The sequence below is a fragment of the Diadema antillarum genome, unplaced genomic scaffold (genome assembly GCF_040938485.1).
Source record: "Diadema antillarum isolate AM-2024a unplaced genomic scaffold, OU_Dant_1.0 seq00001118_RagTag, whole genome shotgun sequence".
Classification (NCBI taxonomy): Eukaryota; Metazoa; Echinodermata; class Echinoidea; order Diadematoida; family Diadematidae; genus Diadema; species Diadema antillarum.
In genome coordinates this window covers 133,709-153,612 of record NW_027271932.1, presented here as the reverse complement: position 1 = coordinate 153,612, position 19,904 = coordinate 133,709, and the positions used below count along the sequence as shown (strand labels likewise).

The 19,904-nt window shown below is 37.8% G+C and overlaps 1 protein-coding gene across 2 annotated transcripts in view; it reads left to right on the top strand.

Moving 5' to 3' along the window:
• The window catches only part of LOC139743879 (uncharacterized), a 159,187-nt gene that overhangs the window by 81,919 nt on the left and 57,364 nt on the right, over nucleotides 1-19,904 (top strand). The window contains exon 3 of one of the 2 annotated variants that reach the window (XM_071654343.1): nucleotides 11,687-11,757. The exons of the other annotated variant lie outside the window; for it this stretch is intronic. Within the exon in view, the coding sequence (XP_071510444.1) occupies nucleotides 11,687-11,694 (8 nt within the window). The 3' untranslated portion in view covers nucleotides 11,695-11,757. Of the gene's footprint in view, nucleotides 1-11,686; nucleotides 11,758-19,904 lie in introns of those variants that run through there. 2 annotated transcript variants of the gene reach the window in all.

Sequence of the window (19,904 nt, the reverse complement as noted above, 5' to 3'; positions counted from 1 at the left end):
CCGGAGTCCTAGGATCTTGGCACTTGTCAATCTGACTAAAACGTGTTTCCCAAGAGGACACACGGCACAATGAACTTGCAACTTTTGTGTTGTGCCAAGCTTTTTTTTTGCTTCAATGCAATATTCAGCCGGCAACATGTAGCAAACAGCGGGGTGAAAATGTTCATTTGCAACACCAGATTTAGCCTGTGCGCCCAGGGAATAAGAAGGCTGTTTAGATAAGAAATGCATGGCTTTATTACCGGTAATTTTCTCCTTTTAAAGGCTGAAAGAAAAGAAAACAGGCTGACTGAGTGTGTGCTTAGATGGGAAGTTTCCAGCATGGGAAAATACAGTTTGGATGATCTTAATCTGTATACATAGTAGAAGGTGGGGGAAATTTTATGAAAGAGAAGTCTGAAGTAGTGAAGAAAAAAAAAGAAATCCATATTTTGATACAAAATTTTGCAATATCACATGATCAGAACCAAAGAGAAAGATTTGCCTGTCACCATATTTTCATCATTATGATTTTCAGGATATGCCCTGAGGGATCATGTTAGAATAATATGATTTGCAGCAGTGTGTGTGACAGACCTAAAAGACTACTTCGGTCAAAGCCTTTGGTTTGAAAACACATAATTAATGATAAAAATTCACCAGATAATGTAACAGATTTTGGTAGGATAGGTCAAATAGTATAGCTGTTTCCATAGTAATATTTTGTCATTGTGATAATGATTGTTCACTACTTATCCTGAAAATAATATTTCCCCTGTGTCATCAGTTTTTTATGATCATAATGGATTTTTTTTTTTTGCAGAATATGAATTGTAATATGCAGCAAGAGTGTGATGATTAAAAGTCCAGTCCAAAACGGAAAAATATCCACCTGAATGGCGCCTTGATATATCAAATCTTAAATTGGCAGCCGAAGAGGTCATTGCACTAAGCAGGTCCAATCTGGTCATAGTTTCAGGGCCATTGAGAATATGGATTACTATCAAGCCAAAATGAAGGGCTTAGAAAACCCTATTACTCTGTAAAGTGCATATGGTAGTACAAGGGTTAGATGCAAGACTTGAGTGTCTGTGAAGCTCTTCATTAGTCTTGTCAATGGAAAATATGACAACCTTTGAAAATTGCATTGTTTTAGCTTCCCATGCTCACTGGAGCAACATATGTTGCAAAGGGTAAAAGAAAAAGTATCATGATCTTTTCTGTTCCTGTTATACATAGGCGCTATCAGATAACAATAGTCTTGGTGGCTAGCTGCCAGTTTTGCATGTGATATAGCAGAGGATGCCGAACATCTCTATTTCGTACACTTATCCATCATGACCAATTTTTACATTCTCAGAACTACTTGGGGGAAACATGTATTTTCCAGTCCTTTTAAACTAAAACTTGAAAGTTGGTACATTGAATGGAGCATCCCCTTGTTGTATGTGTAAACTGAATGAGACAAGATTCAGATGCATTGTCACTTTAAAGGGATGGCACAGTATTGGTAGAAATGAGAATTGAGCTTAAGACTTTTTGCGAGATACCAAGAAAACACTTATAGAATAGTACAGAGCATACCATTTTAAGAGGAATTCAAAGTTTATTTGATGAAAATCAGGTTTGGAATGACTGAAACATCCAAAAACAAAGTAAAACAAAGCAGTCGTAATAAAAGGTGGGTTCCACACTTTATTAGAATCGCTCTGTTTTGGATATCCCAGCCATTTCAAAACCCATTTTCATTAAATAAACGTTGAATTCCTCATGGAATTACATGCTCTTTCATATTTCATAAGAGGTTTCTCATTATCTCACCAAAAAATGTTAGAAACCTGAAATTAGGTCTCAACCAGAACTATTCGATTCCTTTAACCCGTTGAGGATGGACTGACTTTGCTACAACACGCATTTCCAGTAGACACCTGCCCAAGTATACTCGGGACTTGCCCTCAGTGGGTTAACATTGATTATGAGCTAAGAACCCATAAATTGAGAGGGTTTCAGAAATCAACTCTCAGATTTTAAATTGAATGGAGGTCAAGATATGTCAGAAAGGGCATAAGAATATTCCACAAGGGCATAGATATGAAATAAAAGGCTGAGCCGGCAAGTTGGGATTGGTTCTATAGGGAAACACAGTATATACCTAGAAATGGGGGATATAAGATATTGTGGCTGGGTACAGGGGTGGGTGGGGATGAGGGGAGGGGCTAGATGCTGAGCCAGCCAATGCGAGAGCTGAGATGATCTAGAGTCCTTATAGGGCATATCTAGCAACACAACAATGACAAATAAACAAATGGACAAATAAATAAAAGCTAAACAATTTATGTAAAGGAGGAATGAGGATGCAGCTACAGACCTGTCCCATGATGATTAATTCTATACTTACATAAAATTAAATATTGCAAGAGAGTGAAGTTATTGTTCTTTGCTCCCAGCTGTAAATATTGCTCCTCCCCAACATCTTGTTTAGGTCTTTGAGAGATTACAATGATATCCTAACATGGTTTGTAAGTTGTTGTTTAAAGAAAAAAATGATGAGAATAGTTTAGCCTTCCTATCTGTATGATCACCCAGCTGATGAAAGTGAAAGTGAGATATTTCAGATATAGTCATTTTAACTACTCCAGGCTGAGGACATTTCTATACAGAGTAACCCTGTCAAGTAGAATATTGCTCTACCGCGTGCAATTAAGGGAAAGGAAATATGGGAGGAAATATTTAGTGGATTTAGACTCTTTGTTAATGAGCTCAGCCGTTTCCTGGCCTGTGATTTACAACCCAGCCTTGGTTCTTAATGAAGCAATCATCCAAACGTGACTTTTGCAAGCAGTAAAGGCAGGGAGGTTATTTAGATTTCCTCCAATGGCCCATTTTTTTTCCCCATTGAAAAGCAAAATGGAGCAACCTTGTGCACCATACTTCAGTTTCTGTTCTGAAAGGGTGTGCGCCTGTGATATGGAGTCTTGAAGTATAACTTCACTCGAAAGTCAAAGTGACCTTTAAAAGGTACATTCAATCAAATGAACAAAACAGTGACAGTTTTATTCCATAAAATTATGGAATGTCAACATTTCATATGTGACCATCACAAAGAGAACAACATTAAATTGCATCATTTGGATATGGAAATGAATGAATGAAATGAAATGAAATGAAAAGTTGCTGGTCATCAAGTTTCTGGTTTTATTTTGTTTGATAGTATCATTTTGAAATTCTTCAGGTTCTAGCTTCCTGGTGATACATAATTTTGTCCAACTCTAATTTCAAACAACTGCCACATAAATGGGTAGAATGTTGGTTACTATTAAATACTATGTGAGTGCAGCATGAGGAAATTCAGCTTTAAAAGCATACATGCTCGCTCAATTTGTGCAGTGAGTTGCACAAGTGCATGCAAGTTGTGCAGGGAATTTTGCAACATTGTAAATGATCATGTTAGAATTTCTTTTTAACTGCAACAACAACAAAAAATAGCAAAGTTAGAAGTATTACAAAAGTAATGCTCTTGCACAATTGGTTGGCAGTCTGACGCAGCATACCACTATGGCTGTTATACTGCGATGCCTAGGTGGCTAGCTATGTGTGGCCCAAGGGAGAATTGAGTCTTAGTTATGATACAGGAGAAATAAAAAACATTTCAGTGATGGCTATCCTTATTGCAAAGTTTTGCAGCAAGATTAATGTGAAGTTAGAGAAATAATTCTGTCATCTACAATTTTTCAACTTTCACCAAAATGTCAAACGTGATTTTGACTTGCAGTGTGGTCTTTTATCATTGTGTAGAAAAAAAAGAATTGGAATTAGCATTATTTTGGTAGATTTTTGCACAGAATAATTAGCAGATGAGTATTCGCCTACTGGTGAGTGGAACGGATCGGGCATGTGTTAATCCCATGGGATACAACAACCTTTCATAGGCAACATGATAACATCATGTACCTCATTAACTCTTTCTTAGCCAGGGACTTTGAACAGTGTGTATACAACAGCCATTATTATTACAAATGTATTACTTCTATTTTGCCAATTGGCTCTTGCAAAAGCATATTACTGATTAAGTCATAAGAATGAGGGGTGTTGCAATGTCTTGAACTTAAATAAAAAAGTCAAATTTATTGGAATACTCACAAAAAGATTCACAGCGAATTCAATATATGAATAAATAACAAACTTTAACTCGTCAATGAGAATAATATTTGACCCAATTTTGACAGGTGTATTGGAATCATGGTGCCAGCCACTACGGTCAGGGGTAATAGTTGACCCCCTCTTCCCCTTAGCCTCCCCCCATCCCATCCTGAAGCAGTATCTCTTCTGCTACAACTGCCTTTGTGCGGATGCTTGAAACAGGAATAGCTGGGAGTGTTTTAAACAGAAAAACAAGCAATTGGTGCTGACAGGTCACCGTCATCTATCTAAATCAAATTCAGAGTTTGACAAAACTTTGTGAAAGATAGACTTACTCTGACACTGTGTATATGCTTCATAAGAAAAAAGAAATACTGTGAAAGTGCATGTGAAAATCACATGTGAGAATCAAAGCTAGATTTATACCAGTGGTGAATTTGGACCTGGATGGTTAATTAAAGGTCTTGTATGGATATCATACTTGTTTGTTTGTTTTTTCATCCATGATGTAAATAATGGCATATCTCTCACCATCCCTTGTCAGATAGAAATCTGTCATTATGATGATAAACTATAACAATGTAACATTCTGTTGATGTAGTTCAGGACAATTTGGAAGGTCATTTCTAGTCTGGTTACTTCTGCTGAAGACTTGAAATTGTTACAAACTCCTTTGATGACGGTATTTAGGAGTGTTTGTGGTCTAACTGTAAGAAAGCAAAGTTGATGGCATACAACAATGCATATAGCCATATCGGTGCAAACCATAGAGCCTACCTAGTGAAAAACCCATGTTCAGCACCACGGGTTTCCTCTCTAGCTCCAGAGATTGAAATTTGCCCTGGAATTCCCTGTATTGGATAATGGATCATTTCCTTGTGAACTTTCCAAAGCCTTGTATTCTGGGGCATGTGTGTTTACTTCTGCCCCCTGCAAATCTCTCTGCCGGTATCAAATTTCATCTTGTCACTAACAAATATTAATATTTCCTGTCAGTTTGTTAGTGCATTGTTGAAATGGAAAAGGAATGACAGAGTCAGTTGTGTTTCAAGGCAGATTGAATCATGACTTACCCACTGGTATGCGTGCTTTATTGGCTTGGAAGTGCAACTTGATATCAATGTCATGTTGGTTTGAAGAAAAAAAAAAGGTAAAATGAAAAAAAAACAACAACACACACACACTATGGCAAATTATTCGGCAAATCAGATATGAAATAAGAACATACAATCCTCCATTGAAGCAGCTATAAAATAAGAAAGTAATGGAATCTTAAAGTTTCATATGTAATCAGAATGATATTAGTACATGTAGCAACCATGTAAGCCAATGATGTCATGACCTCACAAGTTTCCTATTGACCTATACACAGATTTTTAAAAACTATTTTTTGACATAAAATTGAAAGACAAACTTTTTTGTTAGATTTTGCCGCAGTACAATGAATACTAATGCACTTTAAGAGGGAAATTATTGTGTTATTAACAACTGAAAACAAGGTGTTTTGTGATGATTTTATACACAAACCAGTGGGAGAATTGTTAGATGATACACATACGGGTATCATCACCTCGGCTAACTGGCATACATTTTCAAGCAATATCACTATTGGAAATTATGTGAAACATAAAAAGTCCATAACTTTTATATGTTGAGTCTGAATTTGGTAAAGCTTTGAATGCAATCCTGTTTGTCTGATTTCACTTTTTGTCCCCGCCGAACGAGTTCGAGCAGGGGACTATGAAACGGGCTCCGTACGTGTGTGTGTCCATCCGTCCGTCCGTCCGTGTGTCCGTCCGTGTGTCCGTGTGTGCGTCCGTGTGTGATCAAAATCTTCAATTTGCTACTTCTCTGTCATTTATGAGCCAATTTTGATTCTGTTTGCTTTATATGATAGCACTACATGGGAGCTTTGAAACTTCTACACAGAATTTCAGTCGTGACCTTTGACCTTGACCTTTGACCTATATTGTACATTTTGCTACAAAATGCTACTCCTTCGCCATTTCTAACCCGATTTCGATTCCGTTTGCTTTATATGATGGCACTAGGTGAGGGCTTCAAAACTTGTACACAGAATTTTGACCTTTGCCTTCTTTGACCTTTGACCTTGATTTTTTACCTATATTGTACATTTTGCTACAAAATGCTACTCCTTCGCCATTTCTAACCCGATTTCGATTCCATTTGCTTTATGTGATGGCACTAGGTGAGGGCTTCAAAACTTCTACACAGAATTTTGACCTTTGCCTTCTTTGACCTTTGACCTTGATTTTTGACCTATATTGTACATTTTGCTACAAAATGCTACTCCTTCGCCATTTCTAACCCGATTTCGATTCCGTTTGCTTTATGTGATGGCACTAGGTGAGGGCTTCAAAACTTCTACACAGAATTTTGACCTTTGCCTTCTTTGACCTTTGACCTTGATTTTTGACCTATATTGTACATTTTGCTACAAAATGCTACTCCTTCGCCATTTCTAACCTGATTTCGATTCCATTTGCTTTATGTGATGGCACTAGGTGAGGGCTTCAAAACTTCTACACAGAATTTTGACCTTTGCCTTCTTTGACCTTTGACCTTGATTTTTGACCTGTATTGTACATTGGCTACAAAATGCTACTCCTTCGCCATTTCTAACCCGATTTCGATTCCGTTTGCTTTATGTGATGGCACTAGGTGAGGGCTTCAAATCTTTACACAGAATTTTGACCTTTGCCTTCTTTGACCTTTGACCTTGATTTTTGACCTGTATTGTACATTGGCTATAAAATGCTACTCCTTCGCCATTTCTAACCCGATTTCGATTCCGTTTGCTTTATGTGATGGCACTAGGTGAGGGCTTCAAAACTTTTACACAGAATTTTGACCTTTGACTTCTTTGACCTTTGACCTTGATTTTTTTACCTATATTGCACATTTTGCTACAAAATGCTACTTCCGGCGGGGACATATATTACGCACCGCGTAATTTCTACTTTTCCTTGTTTTCACTAAAATAAACTTAAAAATAGTATGTAGAATTGAACTCTTGGTCATGTTATGCTTTATCGGTAGCATTGTAGCCTTTCTAAGCAGATGACTTCTGGTCATGGGTGAATAGGGTGGGGATGGGGAGTTGGATGACAACAGAATATATGGGTTCTTCGGAGACATATCTATCAAAGCAATCAATCCAATGGGATCACAGGTGTGTTTCAAGGAAATCAATTCACCTATTGATGTGTGGGTGAGTTAGTCCTGATGTGAACAGCTCTTTCTTTTCTGTTACTTAAAAATGTATACGTTCTTGACCGCTCATGAGTTTTGTCTGACTTCAGCAATGTTGCCATCATTCCCAAATTTGGAAGTTGTTTCAGTTCAGTAGGAGTAAAACACAAGCAATTTTCATTCTAGTTTATCAATTGGAGCCAAATTGGTGGGAATCTTAAAGGCCTACATGATACCTGCAACCCTGAAGGAAATAAATATTTCTGATGATATTTTGCCCCATGTCCATAAGCTGGTCTCTAGCCAGACACCTACCCTTGACACTCTCAGTAGCCAGAGGTCAAGGATGCATGAGTGACCATGCTACGGGCAGACCATTAATCTCTTGTGAGACAGGTAACAACAGACGGGTCAGCCTTTCTCCAGCCAAAGAAGTGATCTCCAATCCTCTGACTTGTGACTTTGGAGCTCTTGGCTTTGAAATAGGCCCATTCACACATCCACCATTAGTTGTGTGATTATTTGCATTGTGATTTGAATCTTTTTCATGTGTTTGAACGTGACAATCATGACTATTAGTGAGATTCGAATCATGATCAATGCATCATTAGAACTGTGACGTTTCCAAAACAGTTGGAATTATTTGTAGTGTGAAGTATGTGATGAACGAAATTGCACTTGCACATTATCCCATCATGCAAGGCACATTTTTCACACTTAGGAACAGTTGTGCCAAAGTCAGGTTAAACTCGTGCATGTGCAGTTTGGCCTCACTTTGATTAGTGCAATTCAGGTTACACTTTTTATTCTTGTACCAGTGCAATTGAGGTCACAATTGTTTGTGCTTTTGTTTTGTTTTGTTTTTGCTTGTGTATGTTTGAACAAGGGAGCGAAAAGGACAAAAACTTGATTTGAATCATGATTTAAGTCATGCATATTCAATGTGTGTGAATAGGCCTAAAGCTTTGCTTTCAGTGTCCAGAGAATACCCTTCAGAGGCTGGGTACCCTTTGACAGTTTGTACTCTTTATAAGTCAGCTGGAGTAGGGGCCATGCAGTGACAAAAGTGCTCCTGTAACTTCATGCTGCCAAACAGAACAGTTGGTGCACATAGCAGGGACTTGAATAGAAATCTAGTTCATAAAATGACCTCTATTCTCCAACCCTCTTAGCAACTGTAGCAGTCATGTAAAAAAAAAAATCATACAAATACAATGAGTGATGCTTTTGTGAAGCTTCATTGTAACAACCTTATTTTTGTTTTTGTATGATGCAGTATTCTGTTTATGGCAAAATGCAGACAGTGCTATGGTTTGGCCGGTGGTATCAAGCACATTTATGTAATATATTCAGACCTGACATTTCCAGAGATATTTCATATGTGCACAAAACAGGAATGATTGATTGAAAATAGATAACTTTTACCATGGAAACCCTTCTTTGAAGTAACCTTGTAACACTAGTCATACAAAGTTCACAGAGTCCCTTTTTAGGTCTCTATCATATGTCCATGGCAGCAATGTTTTGAAGAGATAGGTGTATAAGCTTAGTTCGAAGTGAGAGAGAGTTCAGGTTTGAACAGTCAGTCAGAGGAGCTGGTCAAATCACACAGACTTCTGAGTCACTGACCACGAGCTTGCGAGAAATGGGTGGTGTCGGACGTGTACCCGCCTTCTTCCTAAGACCCCCTCGATTGATCGATTGGTCATTGCCTCTTTCTAAGGATGGGACTTTTGAGCGAGGAATTCTGCACAAGGGGGTGGGGGCCTTCACAAAATTAAAGGGGGGCACACACACCCCCATTTTTCTTTTTATTTCTTTTGTTTTAACAAAAAAATAGGGGGGTGCACCCAGTGCACCCCCTCCTGGATCTGCCACTGAAAAGAAAAGGCTCAAAACCTGACTCACATCTTAAGGTTATGGTAAAAATGCACAGCAGGAGAAAAGTTAATTATGTAGACTGGTCAAAGTTTCTTTCAGATCAGGTTAAAGAATTGGAATTCTGTGGAAGTATTCAAAGTTTTGTATATTTTCACAAAAACAGTGATCTGAATATCATATGCATATTATGAATGAATGCATAACATATGAATGCATAATATGAAATGGTCTGAATATCATATGCGTAAAGCATGAGGTGACATTACACATACCTCACATTATAATATTGAGTGGTTCAACTTAGTGCAGGTGGATGTCTCGTCTTTCACAATTTTGATGTCATTTCTGCTCAACTGTTTTGTTAGATCTCATGGCGGATTTGTGAACATAGTGTGGCTCAATCCGGTGAATTTCCTGTCTGCGGTTGTCATGGCAACCGCACAGGTGTGTAAGTGCTGGTTTGCAGTGCATGCAGTGTGTGAATGAGGCAGGGTGGTAAATACGGTGGCAGGTGTGAACGAGTGATTCACTTCCATAGGGCAGGGACAAGAAGAGCGAAGGTGAGAGCTGTTGCTAGCTAACCCATGCTTTCTGATGCACTGTAATACAATGAGGAGTTTCACACTTACAAACCAACTCATTTGTTACGATGTTTCTGAATATGTTTAGTGTGATGGAGTGTTCAGACATGAAAGTCAGTCTCCTGGCTGCATACTAACTCCAAGCGACATGCCATGCAACAGCTGAGTCATAAATTCCTAGGCCTGTTAAGCAAACTCTCTTATGCTCACACGCAATATAGTAAACCCATACACAGGACGCTGCACATTACAAACCCCACAAAAAAAGTGACATAGGTTGGTTTTCCAGTAGACCTAAACATGTTTAGTTTAGATAAACCCAAGCTGATTTGGTATTTTTCGACAGAGTTATCTTCTTTCTATATGTTAGTTTGAAGTTTAGAATCATGAAGTTAAACACTACATTTTTTGTAGAAGCATTTTCATTTTCTGTCTGAAGTCAACTTTCCCCATTTTCCCCCATGACTGTGTAAAAGTGTTCGTGCAAGCCCTTCACAGAAGCTTTAAACTAAGCAGGAGTTTTCATACGTAAATGTAATCATGATCAAAGTGGTTTTTTTGTCTTTAATTTTTGAAGAAAGTTTAAATCTTAATGTTATAATTCCTTCACCATAATTGCCATGGCATTATAAACACCCTTTTTGTTCTGCACATATTTAGGGTGACTCAGTGAACTTAAATAGACCCTTACTTTTAGCCCCTTGTCTATTAATTTTTTTTTTTCAAGATAATCACATTTGATGCATATGTGTAGGTCTGTTGTATCAACAAAATCCTACCATATAAGATTTTTGCAATAAAGCCTACAATATAAGGAGATATCAGTATTTTTCTCAATAAACCATAACTGTAGATGGTTTAGTCTGGAAACATTTTTATTAATAACTGTTGTTCACATTTTGTGTATTTAACAATACTTAACATCGATTCATATTTTTACAGTGGTTGTTTCCATCCCTAACTCACATTTTAGACCTGTCTTAAGCACTAATGCTAGGTTTTTGTTTCATCTGCAAATGGTAAATTGTGCCTTTAAGAACTGTCTGTGCATGTTTGATGTTCCATCATTTATTTTTCTGGGTTTGAAACCTCTAAATTTGATGATTTACATATCTTACAGCTTAGAATCTATTCTTCAGAAGTTCCCCATAGCTATTAAAAAAAAGAAGAAGAAAAAACACCTGGCAACATTTTGTGGTGCAAGGTCACATTTGCAAACAGTATAAAAAGGAGGTAAATATTATTAGGCCATGCTGAATCACCTCCTCAGTCTTGGTTTAACTGTAGATGTCAAACATGGCCGGTTCAAATTACTAATGTGCACCCAGAAAAACTTGAATTTAAAACACCTCTCTTGACTATAATTATTGTCCAAACATATTTTGATAAGCATTTTTTTTTTTTTGGAAACATGATTGAAGTTTGCTTTCAAACTGACAGATATTGCTCATAAAGTGATGAAATGTGCTTCTAAACTGTAAATATGTTGAAATACGAGTTTTTTTCTAAGTATGAAAGCCTTCTTTGTCTCACAGGTGACGCACCTTGAAATGTTTGGTTTTGCTCTCTCCACATCAGAGAGATGGAATATTGATGAACCTGTGGAGAATGATACACATAATTCATCACTGCCAAGGCATAATTTTTGCTGTTCTTTCCTATGAGAAGAACAATTTTAAGACTTTCTGTCTCAAGCCAAGTACTCTCAAGTTAGGATATGAAGAACCTTTGTATTTCCTCGCAAAGTTTACCATAAGAATAATTTCTCATAAGCTCAAGTTTGTCCATGCTGATGGCGATAACTAATCGAGTGAATCTTTGTTCTCTTTTTCTCTCTCTCTCTTTCATGTGCTTTGCTCTCATCTGATGTGGAATGAATGCCAATGGAATAGGTAAGTGAAAACTGAATGTTTTATTGATTTGATGTTTATGGGTGAAAAGGTGACATAAGAATTATAAGATGTAACAATTTTGATATCACTGCAGCTCTCACAAATATATTGCTTCTGTTTAAAATTGCATGTAACAAAACTCATATTGTGTTTCCCCTGCAGCAACATCCATAACCATAACTGTGTCATTCCAGATTATGATGAGGATATGAAATGATCGCATTCGACACCTTGACAGGTTTATATGTAAAAACCATTAAATTGCATTCTTGTTTAACTTAAACCAACAATCATAGCTAGCCCTTTGAAAATTCTGATGTTGAATTTGTAAAAATGGCAGTCATATTAATTTCAATACAGTACTGTAGCATTTTTGTTGCTATTGCTGAGTGTTCAATTCCTTAGATATCATGCAAGGTATATCATATATTAGTGTAGCAATGGTTATAAATGGTGATTTTCATTTTCCACCATAGGTGGTGTATTATCTTCAGTAGATGTAGAGTTAACACTTGAATTGAGTATTCTCATTCAATTTATCCATGCTGACTGGAAGCTGTAACTTTCAACCACTCAGTCTGTGTGGAGCTGAATAGAAAGTTTCATCAACATTCCATCACTGAATCTGGTTGAAAAAAAAATCAAAAACAAAGCTGCAGTTGATTAACAAATTGTCCTACATCAACGTAAATAAACTCTATATCAATCAGTGTTTAGTAGTACCACGATAAAAATAATGGGCATACATGTACATACAATTATATTGCAACTGGAATAAATATGCTGTACCCGCCGCATGCTGTAAGGATAAGAACAGGCACTGGCTGATAGGCGGAAGCTTGTTGGTCTAGTGGATAGGATGGCTGTCCAGTGATCAGGAGATCGTAGGTTCAAATCCTGCTTGAGTATGCTTGCCCATGATTTCTTTTGTCATGGTTGCTACTTTCAAACACTGATCAATTCAGTGCTTATTTACGTTGATGTTGGGCAATTTGTCTGTCAGTTGCAATAAAAACAACTCCGATGCAAGAATTTCATTAATTTGAAGAGAGAGGAAAAAAAAAACCTTTTGTAAATGACCAATTTCAAAAGCTGGCTAGGTTGCTTTAAAATGATATTGATCGTATTTTGCATCAAGCCAGTAATGTTGAATTAGAAGTTTCCTGTTTTTAATGATGTTAGATATTTCCCAGTTAGATCTAAGGTGCCCTTTGGCAACATGATAATGGATTCACTGTGTTAACATAGTGATGTTCTAGAAAAGCTGTAATGAGCATTATTGAGTAACATTAAAGAGTAACATCACAGTTAACCTATATTAAAACAAAATTGAATTGAATCCTCACAAAGTCAGACCTTTAAGGAGATCATTTTGGCAGCAGGTTCTAGAGACAAAATGACCTGCAATGAGCCAATTACTCTGAAATAGATAGCTTGAAAATTGAATTTTGTCTTCTATGACGGTTGGGTATGCTCACGTGTTTGCGTCTAACTAAATTGGCAACGCAGAAGGCGTGAGCAGCTGGTCAGGCTATCAGTCGATAGACCAGACCGGGCAGGCGGGGAATGACAATAAGTTAGTATCAGTAAACTAATAAACATGTCAGAACTAGCCCTGATTGCTTCTGGGGTTCCATTCACACTTAACTTTTAATCACAAACTTATCAAACCAACAAACTGATATGTACTTCCAGCATGGCAAATGTCAAGCAATTCAGATGGTGTTTTGATAACTTTACGCCATCTTTGATGCATTCATCTAATTTCCATCATTTTTTTTCATTTTTTTTTAATGATGGCAGTTGATAGTGTTGACCAGATTGTTTTAGGAGCAGACAAACATTCTGGAATTTAGTTCATGATGATTCCAGAATTAGAATGGCTACAGCACAATGAGTCTACCATCTTATCAGCCAATATATGTGTGCGCTCTCTCATGTTTCCAAATAGGTTGCAGCGCGACACATCATAAAGTAATCTGGTGGCGTAGATTACAATCACATGTGACCAATGACCAGTATTAGATCTCTCTGTGTGTATGTGTGTACAGAGCACATGCCCTCTTGCTACCCCGTGTGTGCTCCAGATTGAGATTGCACTCAGTCTGCTTGTTGTGTAAAGAAAAATATCATTCTAAAGGTCAAAGGTCATTACTTATTTGCAGAGTGGTACTTTTTTATTATTGCTAGTATGGTTCATGGGTCCATTTTAACCAATTTAGCAGACTTTTTGTTGCAATTTTCTTTTAGAACATAATTATATACATAATGTCACATTCCTCCTGTAGAAAAAGAAACACCAAGCTGGTATCATAGTCAACTTCTTGTTTGAATTATTGGCAAACATACAGATGACAGATCCTCACTTTTATAACAAAATCTTAGTTTTGTATATCTGTAATCAACAGTAACTTTAGGGATTGCACAAAATCCCATCATTAATTTCCCAATTATTCTCAACTGTGTTGAGGAGCAAGACTGGAAGAAATCAATGAAAATATCATGAAAGACGAGTCCACAAAATATCACAACAGAGAGAAAGATCCATAAGTCTAATGCTGGAATAAGTCTTTCATTGAATATTATTTGTCAGTTTGATCACAAATGTTTGATCCCAAAACCTTGTGCTTAGATAATAATCCTTACTCATTGCATGTGATGTCCTCTTTTTTAAGTGGGTTTGAAAGGAACAGCAAAGTTCCCAAGAGATTTTCTGAGATGGATTCCTCACCACATTCATTGGTTTCTGAAGACAGTGGAGCATAATGGTTGAGGTGCATTGTCCTGGGTGATATAAGGCACCTTGGCAAGTTGTACCAAGTCATTTTCTTTACATCTTGTCTGAAATAAAATACTGTAAAGTAAGTGCTTTTCTTTAAGAAATTACCTCCTCACATACATATTTCAGAGCAGACTTCTGTGTGTGCACCTCTGAAACTTCGAAGTTTGCGGTAGGTGCTGAGGGAACACAAATCCATCACCACTGCCAATTCTCCAGATACAAGTGAAGTTGGAAGAGCTATATATCCTGGAGGCTTGGCTGTCAAACAGGAACATCATCATCATCTACTACCTTCTCCCATGAAGACACACACACACACACACACACACACATGCACACGCTCATCCAAATACAAACCACACAAGAAGAGTCATATACCTAGGCATATCAAACCTTATATATCACACCTCATACACTATGTAACCCATTAGGTGAGCATTAAAGTTAGGTTGTCTGGCTTTAAAACATCTATTCTGATATTTGCTGGAACCTTAAGAGTTGAACCCTTTCTTCTGTCCTCATTTCAATGTTTTGAAATGATTATAAATAAAGAGAGCTTGTAGGCTTTTTCTGAAGTATATGGCCATGGTTTGGTAAAGTGGCATAGTGTACATAATGTGTAAGATTATCTCCTGCATGCCTGACACCTTTCTAAATTTAATTAAACAAGAAAGAGAAGCTGAAACAAATTCATGATCAGAAATGACAAAAAGGTTGTCATGGTAATATGTCACATGATATGCCATCTCCTTATCCCCCTTTCCCTCTTCACCCCCACATTCTAGTATTTGTCAGACTCCACCCATGTACCACATTCCCTACCCTGGAAGCACATTTCTATTCTTAACCCACCCCCAGGTCAGGGCAGACATGACTTTCGGGAGGTCCGTCTGAGAGCCAGAAACAAGCAGACGTATTAAAAGAAATAAAAAGGACAAAATCAGAGCACATGAAGCTCAGGAGGAAATATTGCATTAACATCAGTCATTCTCTTGTGTGATGTAGAGTCGACTCCTTGCACATGAATACAGTCTTGGTATGATGGCTAGGTAGAAAACACAGTGACATTTGCTATTGGAATGGGTGACAGGAATTTTGTATCAGAAAGTTTTGAAACTTATACCCCATTCAGTCAGGACCATTTTCAACCAGTGCATCTGTTGCAATTTCTCAGTCTAAATGTCCTGTGCAAATACTGCTGAAATGCAGATGAAAATTTGAGCAAAAAATCACCTGCCCTTGTGCTTATAAAAAGGCTGATTCAGTGGGTGACTCTTATCTGAAAAGCTCTGCCGTTGTATGTTGCCCCATGGGTAGACTTCTGCTGTACGAGTTCAAGCTCACTGTGTAAGTTACATAGTAGCAGTGAGTTTGAGAACTGACGAATGACACAGACTCCTGGTAAAACCAAGCAGATATATTCCTTTCAGAAGCCATGTTAAGTCTATAGTGTACACATTATTGTCTGCAGCAAATAAGTAGTTTGTGTATCAATCATCTGGACCATTCTTGTGCAGAACTTCAAAGAAACTAGAGCTAGATTATCTCACAGCACATCTTTCTCACTCTCAATTAATTAGCCGCCAATGAGTCGAGGGTCTTGAGGTAATAAGAGGAGGGAATGGTTTGAAAGAGGTCCTGTTTGATTAGCACCAGCCATATGTTATCCCTTGAAGTTCATCGGCTGGTAAGATCAACAGGAAGCAGATTCCATCTCATCAAGGAAAGGTTGCTCGCAGGAGAACCAGATATGATCACTGACGGGTGATGATGAGGGGTCGCTGCAAGGATGGCTGGCGGTCAGACGCTCTTTTTTTTCTTTTTTGTTTTTGCACCTGCTGGCGTTTTTCTTTCTCTCTCTGTTTTCAATGCAGCTTGCCTATCTGTCAGAGGTCAGTGACCCTTTCTGTCTGAGCATGTCAGGTGATTTTGGCACCTGATAAGACATTCTTGTGGAAGAGGGAGTGGTGGTGACTAGGTGGAAGTAGGGGGCGGTGGAGACGGGATCGGAGAACTGGGAGAACAGTGAAGGGGGAGAACAGAGGATGTGAAAGAGCAGTTTTACATATGTTTGTCTGCATAACATTCACACATGCACAGGTATAGAAAGGGCTCTTGAAAGATTTTTTCACCTTTTAAACTTGTTCCATGAAAAAAACAAGTTGTGAGATGGTACTCTTTCGTCTTTGCAGCATCCCACTTGACAGGACTGGCCACTGAACTTACATGTGGGCAAGGCCTGGTATTAGTGAGATTAGGGAGCGTGCTAGTGAAGGCTACATGGATTTCTAACTTGTTAGACTGAGGTGACCCTTTGCTTGTTAAACTGAGCCACTTTTCCTGGCCGTTAATAAAATGAGTAATTTCCATGGAGTAATGTGCAGTCATGCTGTGCCTGAAAGTTCAACCCACAAAAGACATGAGGTCAGTTCGTTGACCCCTTGACCACAGTGAAAGGGAATGCTATGTGAACATCTTAAATGCGTTCAACTTTTATCTTCCTTTAGGAGTACATCCATTGGTACTGATGAATTGATGAATTTGTCTTTGGTAAAAGGAGAACTATTCAAGCTCTCCTGAGATACATATGAAACTCTTGAAAACAATAGGTCTATGCTTTCCTCATTAATCTTTCTTCGTACATCGTTAAATTTGTTAGATGTTTTCAGAACTTTTGTGAGCCAGCCACTCAATTTCCCCCCTCCCTAACAACATTAACAGTTCTTTTTAAAGAATGTTAAAGGCACTCAGCCTTACCCTGTACTATGCCTTCTAGCAAAATTGAAGTTAAACTCTGATGAATATTTGCATCAACTTTGCCTAAAGTGTTAAGTACATTGTAGCAACAATAACAGTGAAAGTTTCATCGCCATGAGAGAGCCTTTGAGAAAGTTGTTGAATCAAAAACTTTTTCATGTTTTCATAAAACTCAGAATTACATATTTGCCTCTAAAGTTTTATACTGTATTGTACATTATTGTAATACAATATAGATCCATAAGTATCTATGTCTCACTATTCAAAGAAAGAAAATAATTAAATGCTTAAAGCATTGCAATCTAGGTTACTTTCGTGCAAAGGGGCAGTGGATGTTGATAGGTCTTACTCTATTCAGTCAAGGAAGGAAATTTAAACGGACTAAATTTAGGTCTGGGGGATGGTATAGTTTTGGTTGAGATGGAGATTCAGATTTTGACATTTTGCAAGATAGATTAAAAACCACTTATATGAAAAATGAAAGAGCATACCAATTCTAAGAGGAAAATCTGGTTTTGAAAGTGGCTGAAATATAAAAAAGAGGTCCATGTAAAAGGAGGGTCACATTTTTTTATTAGGACCACTTTGTTTTACTTTGTTTTGGGATATGTGTTTACGTGATATGGCGAGTGGGGGGGGGGGGGGGACAAGACGCTTGTGAGATGCGGATGTATCTCTGCCTCTGGGGTGACAAGCACGTATCTTGTTCATCCCTGGAAACTAGGTGGAGGAAAGAGTCTCACTGGTGGTTGTGTCAGCAGGAGGAAGGAAGACTCAGTTAGACAATCACATCTCTGGCATGAGTTCAACCATTATAAAAAATGATGGGTAAAATGGTATTAAAGAGTACCTTTCCTCTTTTGCTTAGCAAAATGTGAAGACATTTTTGCACCTCAGTACAAGTAAATATTTATTGATAACTGTAAGTATATAGGTAGAGAATTTATGATTGATAAATTCTACGTATCCTCTATGGACATGCAGGTATTTTTCTGAATTCATTGCCAAAGAAATTACTATTTTTTGTATAATTCATCAAATTGCAAGATAATTTGATATTAATGTATCATTCAAAAGAAAAACTGCATATCATTCATATATGTATGTTTTGAATTAGGCTTTTGGCAGCTTAGACAGATTCAACTACAAATAATTTTCATGATTCCTTGTTCTAATAAAATAAAAATCTTGTAAGCTTTTTTACTGAAGATTTTGTGTGATAAGTGTGGCTTCGCAAAAAAAAAAAATATATTCATGATATGTCTGTGTGTGTGTGTGTGTGTGTGTGTGTGTGTAAATAAAGACACTTCTAGGAGTTTAATTTCTAGTCATCTTGAAAGTTATGAAACACTGAAATTTTCCTTGTTCATGCTTCAACAAGACAAAATCATCTTTCATTGGGTGACCTCTTTTTAACCCCAAATAGGATGCCTCCTCTCAGTTCTTAATTGCTTCACAATTTCTTTTCCAACCAAATTTAGAATGAGGAGATTAATCCTGGAGACTCACCTGAAAGACATTTTTTTTTCTTGCATTGGATCGATCCTAAAAATACCTCTGCCTGGACATATGGGAATAGGAGGCAGGAGAAAGGAAAACACCCTAGTAATGATCTCTGTCAATGGCCATTCCACGGTCAGGTATTTCAGCACCTCTTCGCTACGTCGTCGGTCCCTCTCCCTTGGACCTGGGGACATGTCGACCCACCTTGTGAGGGCAGGCTTGTTGTAAGGTAGCTCCTTCTTGTGGGTGGTGATTGCAAATTTCATTTTGTGCTATCTCAGTGATGTGATTCACACCTCGGTGGTTTTCGTTTCGGCTGCTCTGTGCAGGTAACGAGCAAACTAATCAAATCTTGGTGCCCTTCAAAATATTTTTTAAACTTTGTTTTGTTCTCACCCTTTAGTCTACCTGACATTGACGGTAGAGTCATACATGTAGCCATGCAGTCATTATGTATTGGAACTAAGAAAAAGAAGATACTTTCAGGTGACAAGGACAGATGTAGATCCACAAACACTGTGTCACTTCATTGAAGGTCTGCCTGTTTCTATAAAAAAAGACCTACTAATCTCCTTGGCTTTGATGGTTTTTGGCTCATAATCAAAATCACTTTACAGAATCTTGAAGATGGTTTCTGGAAGGAATTGTGCTTATGGATATCTGTCAGTGCTGTAGTGCATTGTATGTCACCCTGATAGTGTGATAACTTCAAGGAATAGAGCTCAAAGAAAGAGATATAAAGATTTTAAAGATTTTAAGTTTCAGAATTATCGTGATTAGGCATCACTCAGAAAATGAAAATTTTAGCTCCACTGGTAACTTATTTCAGTTTTTAAGATGGATACTGGTCTACTTATGACAGGTGTAACTATCTAGAACAATATAGTGCTCCTTCTTTACAAGATGGTAATGCTGGTTTGCTGGTTTCAGTGACCATCTGTGAGAATATCAGCAACCATGGCCCAGGACATTGCAAAAGATAATTATTTCCATTTAACCAGAGAGACATTGAGGTAAGGGCCCCATACTTGGATAGGCAGTAGGTGCCCATTCATTTCAGGGGGGTGTTTCATCAACGCTTGTCAGCGCCGACAACTGTCAGCGCTGACCAATTTCAGTAAGATCCTTGGTTTTGATTGGCTGAGATGCTCTGGTCACTGACTGTTACTATGGTGA